The 8,742-nt window shown below is 49.8% G+C and overlaps 2 protein-coding genes across 2 annotated transcripts in view; one reads left to right on the top strand and one right to left on the bottom strand.

Annotated features, from left to right (window-relative positions):
• The window catches only part of TMEM234 (transmembrane protein 234), a 9,952-nt gene extending 5,746 nt beyond the window's left edge, over positions 1-4,206 (top strand). The window contains exons 4-5 of the mRNA XM_003801246.3: positions 3,191-3,283; positions 3,508-4,206. Of these exons, the coding sequence (XP_003801294.1) occupies positions 3,191-3,283; positions 3,508-3,602 (188 nt within the window). The 3' untranslated portion in view covers positions 3,603-4,206. The remainder of the gene's footprint in view (positions 1-3,190; positions 3,284-3,507) is intronic.
• A 536-nt stretch (positions 4,207-4,742) lies between these two features.
• DCDC2B (doublecortin domain containing 2B) overlaps positions 4,743-8,742 on the bottom strand; it is a 6,178-nt gene continuing 2,178 nt past the window's right edge. The window contains exons 2-9 of the mRNA XM_012812364.1: positions 8,371-8,422; positions 7,582-7,658; positions 7,224-7,355; positions 6,794-6,940; positions 6,648-6,687; positions 5,912-6,047; positions 5,381-5,484; positions 4,743-4,838 (exon numbers count right to left, since the gene is read on the bottom strand). Coding sequence (XP_012667818.1) covers positions 4,743-4,838; positions 5,381-5,484; positions 5,912-6,047; positions 6,648-6,687; positions 6,794-6,940; positions 7,224-7,355; positions 7,582-7,658; positions 8,371-8,422 — 784 coding nt within the window. The remainder of the gene's footprint in view (positions 4,839-5,380; positions 5,485-5,911; positions 6,048-6,647; positions 6,688-6,793; positions 6,941-7,223; positions 7,356-7,581; positions 7,659-8,370; positions 8,423-8,742) is intronic.

Below are 8,742 nucleotides of genomic sequence, written 5' to 3'. Positions count from 1 at the left end.
GTATTACAACAATCCTACAAAGGAGATGGTATCTTGCAATCACTGTTTACATGTGGGGAAACAGGCTCAGAGTGTTTGAATGACTACGAAAGATTACAAAGGGAAACCTAGGTCTGCCTAGCTTTCACATTGCCCATCCTGCTTCCCTCTACCTTCTACTGAAAACAGATTTTAGCAGCCACAACACTCCATGTAGGTATGTAAATTTAAGAAGTAGCTCTGGGTAGGTAGGAGTATTGTGTCCGTTTCTTGGATTGGTAATGCCAGCCATGCTGAGACCTCAGGAGCAGTGAGGAGTGGAACTGTTTCCTCCTCCTCTGCCTAAAGCAGTTGAGGCCAGAGAGTGCTGGGAAAGAATGTGCCAAGAAGCCAACATGACCACCCTGTTCTGCCTGGCAGTTAGAAGTCTCAGCAACTCGAGAGACTGGGGCAAGATTTTTGGGTTTTTTTATAAACAAGTAACTCAGCCTCTGATTTTTCCATTAGTCTCTTTTTGTATGTGTGACCCTTTTTTATTATTTATTTATTTATGTGTGTGTGTGTATATATATATTTCATTTTTATTTATTCATTTATTTTTAATGCAGTCTCACTCTGTTGTCCAGATAAGAGTACTATGGTATCATAGCTCACAGCAATTTCAGACTGCTGGGTTCAGGTGATTCTCCTGCCTCAGCCTCCCAGGTAGCTGGGACTGCAGGCACCTACACAATACCTAGCTAATTTTTCTATTTTTAGTTTTAATTTTTTTTTTTTTTTTTAGACAGAGCCTGAAGCTGTCACCCTGGGTAGAGTGCTGTGGCATCACAGCTCACACTAACCTCCAATTCCTGGGCTCAAGCGATTCTCCTGCCTCCGCCTCCCAAGAAGCTGGAACTACAGGCACCCACCACAACACCCAGCTATTTTCTTGTTGCAGTTGTTTTAGCTGCCTGGGCTGGGTTCAAACCCGCCACCGTTGGTGTATGTGGCTGGCGCTGTAACCACTGTGCTACAGGCACTGAGCCTAGTTTTAGATTTTTTTTGTTTTTTGGTGTTTTTTTTGTTGTTGTTGAGATGGAGTCTGTTGCCCTCAGTAGAGTGCCATGGCATCATACCTCATAGCAACCTCCAGCTGTTGGGCTCAAGTGATCCTCTTGTCTTAGCCTCCCCAGTAGCTGGGACTACAGGCGCCCACCACAGTGCTTGGCTACTTTTAGAGACAGGATCTTGCTCTTGCTCAGGCTGGTTTCAAACTCCTGACCTCCAGCAATCCACCTGTCTCAGCCTCCCAGAGTGCTAGGATTGAACTTGCCCGGCCTTTTTTATTTTTTAAGTAGTAAGAATACTTAATATGAGATCTACCCTCATAACTAGGGTGACCAGACGTCCCGCTTTTGGCGAGACAGTCCCACTTTTGAACAATTTGTCCCATGTCCTGCGGCGTTTTTAAAAAGTCCCGATTTTTGGAAAGAATGCACGAACGAGGGGTGGCTCCTGTAGCTCAAGGAGTAGGGCGCCAGCCCCATATGCCGGAGGTGGTGGGTTCAAACCTAGCCCCGGCAAAAAACCACAAAAAAAAAAAAAAAAAAAAAAAGAATGCACGAACGGGCGGGAGAACAGGAAGGGAATGTACGATTTTCGCCTGCCATGTGGCTATTTTGCCAGAATATGAGTTTTATATTTTATAATGTTAAACTATAATAATAACAAATAATTGTTGAGAAGTGATTATGGAGAACTGCTTATCAAAGTTTGCATTGTTGTCAGGCCCTGCCCTGCCCCGCCCACCCCCACCCCGGGGCCATAGTGTCCCGCTTTACAAATGTTAAAATCTGGTCACCCTGCTCATAACACATTTTAAGTGTATAACATAGTGTTGCTAACTCCATTAATCTTTTTCAAGTTTGCTTACTGAAGTCAGTCTCTTTGAGCTTCAAAACTAAGGAACAAATCCTAAGCTATGGTGACCTCTACCAGAGGCCCAGCCCAGTGTCCTGAACAAGTATCCATATTCTTACTTCTGGTATTTTTTGCCCCCCTTTAATTTTGTTAGGTCTGAGCATGAGCTAAAACTAAAAGTGCTTTAATTGACGTTTCTTCACATCTATTTAGTTCAATAAGGACTCAGGCTTTAGAGTTAGTAGACCTTGGGTTTTTTGTTGTTTTGTTTTTTTTTAGAGACAGAGAGTCTAACTTGATTGCTCTCTGTAGAGTGCCGTGGCGTCACACAGCTCACAGCAACCTCCAACTCCTGGGCTTAGGCCTTGACTCAGCCTCCCAAGTAGCTGGGATTACAGGTGCCCGCCACAACGCTCAGTTATTTATTTATTTTTTTGAGACAGAGTCTCACCATGTCACCCTCCGTAGAATGCTGTGGCGTCATAGCTCACAGCAACCTCCAACTCTTGGACTCAAGTCATTCTCTTGCCTCAGCCTCCCAAGTAGCTGGAACTACAGGCAACTGCCACAACACCCGGCTGTTTTTAGAGGTGGGGTCTCGCTCTTGCTCAGTCTGTTCTTGAACCCGGTGAGCTCAGGCAGTCTACCAGCCTCAGCCTCCAGAGTGCTAGGATTACAGGCATGAGCCACCTTGCCTAGTCCCTGTTTGTTTTTTTTTTTTTGAGACAGTCTTACTATGTTGCCCTTGGTGGAGTGCTGTGGCATCACAGCTTATAGAAACCTCAAATTTTGGAGCTTAAGCAATTCTTTTGCCTCAGCCTCCCAAGAAGCTGGGATTACAGGCGCCTGCCACAACACCCATCTCTTTTGTTGTTGTTGTTGCAGTTGTTTAGCTGGCCTGGACTGGGTTTGAACCTGCCACCCTTGGTGTATGTGGCCGGCACCCTGCTGACTGAGCTATGGGCACTGCCCTTTTTTTCTTTTTTGAGACAGTGTCTCATTATGTCACCCTGGATAGAGTGTCATGGCGTCATAGTTCACAGCAACTTCAAACTCTTGGGCTTAAGTGATTCCCTTGCCTCAGCCTCCTAAGTAGCTGGGACTATAGGTGCCCACCACAACGCCGGGCTATTTTTTTGTTGTAGTTATCATTGTTGTTTAGCAGGCCCCGGGCCTGTGTGAACCCACCAGCCCTGGTATATGTGGCCGGCGCCCTAAACACTGAGCTACAGGCACTGAGCCCCTAGAAAGGCTTTTTATCTCGAGGATAAAAATTATCTCAGGGATTCTTCTCATTCTGACCACCCAGATCTGACCTTAGCTGTGCCCATCTGTAACTCTCTGGCCATTGTCTTCACACTGATTGTTGGGAAGGTCCTTGGAGAAGATGTTGGTGGAAAAGGTAAGTCAGGCTACTGCCAGTACGGGCCATAGCTGTTTGGACTTTGAGATCACATGATTAGTTCTTCCCTAGAGCCCATCTCCCAGGGGCAGGTGAAGAGACATCCTGCCTCCCTCTATCCTACTTCTGTGTGACTATCAGAGTTTCCTTCCCCCGGGCAAGCTGGGGGCAGAGACTGAGTGGGAATCGGGACCAGGGTCCCTTGATCTCTGCCCATTATCCAGGAGCAGTTGCTGGCATGGTACTCACTGTGACAGGAATTACACTTTGCATCGCAAGCTCGGTGAACAAGACCCAGGGGAAACCATCTACCCTTTGAGTAGATTGACTCCTACCTCCAGCTCTGCTATCTTCAGGAACCCCCTGGGCCATGAGGTGCCTGCAGAAAATACATGGACCTAGCACTTCCCTCTCTGAAGGGACAATAGCTACCTCGAGGATCAGAAGAAGAGAACAAGAATTAAAGGTTTTTATAACCTTCAAGTGGTGTTCTGCTGCTGGGATTTGGCACAGGAGACTTATGCTCACTCTCAGCAATCTTCACACCTACCAGCTCTCTTCTTGTCATTTCAGCCACCCAGCCACCATGACCATGGCCTGATCTGGACTATCAGGGCAGCAGGTCCAATAGACTAGAACTACAGCCGCCTAGAAAGGTCAGCTGCAGTCTTTGAACCAGAAATGCAAATTGGAGGTCTCTAGAGCTTAATCACTGATACGGCTAGCTGAGACGTGGGACGGGGGGAAGAATTGCATCAGAGTGGCAAAGGTAAGAGAGGAGGTTTCCATCAGCCTGGCCTGTCTCCCCCTTGAAATGGTCAGAAATCCTCGCTGCCACGCTGGGCACCCATAGCTCAGTGGTTATAGTGTCAGCCACATACACTGGGGCTGGCAGGTTCGAACTTGGCCTAGACCTGCTAACCAACAACAACTACAACAAAGTAATAGCCAGGCGTTGTGGCAGGCGCCTTTAGTCCCAGCTACTTGGGAGGCTAAGGCAAAATAATCGCTTAAACCCAAGAGTTGGAGGTTGCTGTGAGCACTCTACCAAGGGTGACATAGTAAGACTATCTCAAAGAAAGAAAGAAAGAAAGAAATCCTTACTTCCAGCCCTTTTAAGCAAGTAGACAACTCTGAACCCCAGCACTGCCTAATTCTGGCACCCAGCACAACACCTGGCAAGTGGCAGCCTTCAATAAATCTGTAGTAAACACACAGGTTAGTAAGTATTCTTTTATTGTGTCAAAGCTGCTCCTGTGCCCCTTGAGGGAGTAGCCTCCCCAGCTAGGGCTGTTCTGCTCAGGAAGAAAGACTGGGCCATGGGTTTAAGAGCAAACAAAAATTGGGAGAGGCTGAGGCCACAGTGTACCCTGTGAACCCAGGGAAGGTGCTGGCTGCTCAGGGACAGGCTGCTAGAAGCTGAGGACAAAAGGTGGCTGCAGTCTGGAGCTGCTGGCTCTCAAGATGAAAGGTCGGGGGCTGAGGCTGAGATTGCAGCCCCAACCCCAGGCTGGTTTTCCAGGGCCAAGGCCTCTTCCACTACTTCTGCTGTCCTCTGGAGGAGATGGGAGGCCATACAGAATGGAACCATGAGTATATCCAGCCTTCAACCTCAGCCAGAAGACCTCTGACCCCAGGAAAGGGAGAGACTTGAGAAATTAGGAACTGTTTCCTTGTTTACCAAGGTAGGAAGGTAAGGAGAGTTGTGTACAGTCAGTCACAAGTGGGGAGAACTGTTCTGGGGGTCCAGGGCTACCAGTTTCTTGCTGGGAATTCCTCCCATCCCAAAATACTGCTTCCCAGCTCAGTGCCCGTAGTTTAGTGAGTAGGGTGCCAGCCACATACTCTGAGACTGGCCAATTCGAGCCCGGCCCAGGCCTGTTAGCAAACAATGACAACTGCAACCAAATAACCAGGCATTGTGGTGGGTGCCTGTAGTCCCAGCTACTTGGGAGGCTGAGGCAAGAGAATTGTTTAAGCCCAAGAGTTTGAGGTTGCTGTGAGCTGTGATGCCATGGCACTCTATTGAGGGCAACACAGTGAGACTCTGTCTCAAAAAAAAAAAAAAAAATAGTGCTTCCTGACCCAATGGCTCACCTGATCCAAGGGCTCCTCTGTCTGGGTGTCTTCATCATCTGCTACTTCCTGGGCCCCTGCTGTCTCATGCCTTGGGTGGGAAGCCCCATACATGCCTTTAACTCCTAATAAAGGAGGCAACATTGGCTGCTGCCCAGCCTGAGGAGCCCTCAGCCTTCTTTGCCTTGACCTCTACCAGTCCCTTCCCTTCCCCCAGCCTTGTTTCAAATTTCCCACTACCTTCAAGGATAGAAGGAAGTTGAAAGGCTGCCTTTGTCCCCAGGTCCAACCCTTTTAAGTCCTACTCCTGAAGTCCCACCGCTTTGATTTAAGCGCTGCTCTTTTCACATGTTTCTTTCCATATGACAGTCTCCATGAAGCAGCAAGAGACTGGATATGCAGATGGGGGAGTAGGAGACAGTTGTGCTGAGGTCATGGCCAGTTCTTTCCTTAGGAATTTTGCCCTCACAGACATCCTCAGCAACAGCAGGGACCATCCCATATCACTGTCAAAGGGTGGCTAAGAAGGGCCGGGCCCCAGGGGCCCCTCACCTGATGGGAATGAGAGAGTGGGGAGCATGTGTCTTGGCTGAATGTCCTGGTGGGGTCTAGCATAGAAAGCAGACAGCTCAGTTGGGCTTGGTTTCTTTGGAGAGGGCTGGGTTGCCTGGACCCCCTGGCCATGGGCCTATAGAAGAGATACTGGGCTTGAACACCAGTTGCTGGCTATTCTTAGCTTCCCTACTCCCCAGTTCAGGCTTCAGAGTGCCCTAATGCCTGTGAGAGCTTGGAAGAGGAAATGGCATCCATCTTCTCAGCCTGCATCCTTCCTCCCTGCTTCCTCTTCCCACCAGGCTGCCTCATCCAGGGCAGAGCAGTTGGAACCTGCCATCATAGATGCCCAGTGAAACCAGACTGTGTACCCCTGCCCCCATCCTCATGCACACTGGCTCATCACTTGGAAGGGCTTAGGCCTGGAACAAATTGGCCTGGGCCCTGCTATGCCACATAGGCCAGTTCTCTCCCCCAGCAGTCAACCTAGCAAGACAGATTAAGTCCTACAGATCAGATCAGCATTCTGGTTTGGCCCCTGCCACTCAATAACTGTGTCAACCTGAACATATCACATTGCTCCTTTGAGCTTCAGTTTCTACCTCTGCAAAATGGGGATACTCTTTCACAAGATCATTAAGAGAATGCAGTGAAATAAGGTCAGACCCTGAGCTGGAAGAGTCGTCAGCCAGTCACTGCCCTTCCTTCCACCCCAACAATCCCCTGTATTACCTACCCCCTGCCTGTGAGGCCTGGGCTTCGGGCCTGGAGGGTGCCTACAATGACAGAAGAGGCTTGCAGGGGGCACAGAGTCAAAACACACAGCCCCAGAGCATGGCTTCTCTGCTCTCACCTGTCACTCCCCACCTCCCATCTACGTACCAGCAGCCCCTAGGTAGGGAGGGGCTGGGCACCAGCAGCTCCAGATAGGGCAAGGCCTTGAAGTCTTCCTCTCCAACAGCTACATAGTAATGGCCACTCACCAGTGCTTCCCCTGCTGACACTGTGAGCCCCTCCAGAGTGCAGAGTCTGGGAGAGAGGTGGGCAGGACAAAGGCCTATGGACAAGATGCCTCTTCATGTTCAGCAGAGTTTGAGGGGATGGGTGCAGCTATTGCAAGTACCCTCTGGCCTCTGGCCCTCCAGGCTCTAGTCACCTAGGCTCTGCCCTGCCTCAAGGGCTGGGCTAGATGGGCCTCTCCTTGTGGCATAGCAGGAAGTCCCACTTGTGGGAGTATGCTTTCCTTTTGCCTTCTCATAGCTAAAACCAGTCACTCTTTGGGGACTTTTGGGCCTCCTCAGGTCATACTCACTTGCACACAGGCCCACTTGACAACTGGGCCTTCTCAGTCAGGAGCTTCAACATGGTGTCCCAGTCCTGGCTGGCAGCCCGGGACAGCTTCAGACTAAATGGGGGACTTACCAGGTCCCCATTCCTGAACACACTGAGACAAGAGAGCAGCCTGGTAAGTGGGAGGGTCCAAGGACTTCCTAAATGTGGGAGGAGGAAGGATGGCACAGGGGCCAGCAGATGGTCCAGGAACAATTTCACCTATCAAGCATGTTGGACTTTTAATATTCAACCAGGGGCTCCTAGAACAAACCCACTGCCATTTTCTTGGTGTCAATTAAACAAAAATTTATATCCTTGCTCCTGATATTGCCACTCACTGGATACAGCAGGGGACACCTGCAGGCAGCCACTGTTCAACGGCCTCATCACGCAGGCGGCGAGTCCTGGGAAGATCCTGAAATCCAAGTCAAGCACCCAAATGAGAGAGTTGAGGCCTTTGGTTAGGGGTGGGTCAGTCCGAAGTATGTGGGGCAGGAGAGGGGGAAGGAGGAATGAGACCTTTCACCAAGGGGTGCTTCTACATTCCCCAAGTCACATCCCCTGCCCCTGCGATGTGTTTCACAGCTTCCTCTTTTCCTTTGGGACCACAGTCTGGAGATTAAAGTGAAAGACTGGCTTGGCGCCTGTAGCTCAAGCGGCTAAGGTGCCAGTCACATACACCAGAGCTGGCGGGTTGGAATCCAGCCTGGGCCTGCCAAACAACAATGACAACTACAGCCAAAAAATAGCCAAGCATTGTGGCAGGCGCCTGTGGTCCCAGCTACTTGGGAGGCTGAAGCAAGAGAATTGCTTAAGCCCAGGAGTTGGAGGTTGCTGTGATCTGTGACACCATGGCATTCTACCCAGGGCGACAGTGTGAGGCTCTGTCTCAAAAAATAAAAAAATAAAAATAAAGTGAAAGACTGGAACAGGAGCAAGGGAGTGTCGTGAAATTCTGTACCCCAGGAAGGATAGGGGCTGGTTCCAAAGTGGGTATGGAGAATGCCCCCTACAGAACTGACAGGTCCTGCTGCTTCCAGGACCCTTCCATTCCCAGGCCAAATTGGGGGTAATCCCAGGAGAGGTGGGAAGACAGACCAGTTGGCGGACATCCTCCCTGATCTCACTTGCAGTCTGCTGCTCTTCCTGTGTGAATTCCTCTCTCCTGGGGTCAAATAGCTGTAATGACAGATAGGTCACAGGTCATCTTGGGGAGCCTGAGGCCTCAGCGGTCTGGTATCCGCCTGTGTGTAGGGCTGAGGTGCAGTTTACCAAGTATCCCTCCCCATTCGAATAGTCTGTTGTCTCAGAAATGGATACTGGCACCTTTGGGGGGGGGGGAAACAGTGTCTCATAGTGTAACTGTAGAGTACAGTTGTGTCATAGCTCACAGCAACCTCAAACTCTTGGGTTCAAGCGATCTTCTTGCCTCAACCTCCCAAGTAACTGGGACTATGGGTGCCTGCCACAATGCCTGACTAATATTTCTATTTTTTTTT

This window comes from Otolemur garnettii, unplaced genomic scaffold (genome assembly GCF_000181295.1).
Source record: "Otolemur garnettii isolate 467f Iridium unplaced genomic scaffold, OtoGar3 scaffold00204, whole genome shotgun sequence".
Classification (NCBI taxonomy): Eukaryota; Metazoa; Chordata; class Mammalia; order Primates; family Galagidae; genus Otolemur; species Otolemur garnettii.
Note: the sequence above shows the minus strand (reverse complement) of the source record. Positions and strands in the feature narration are given on the sequence as shown.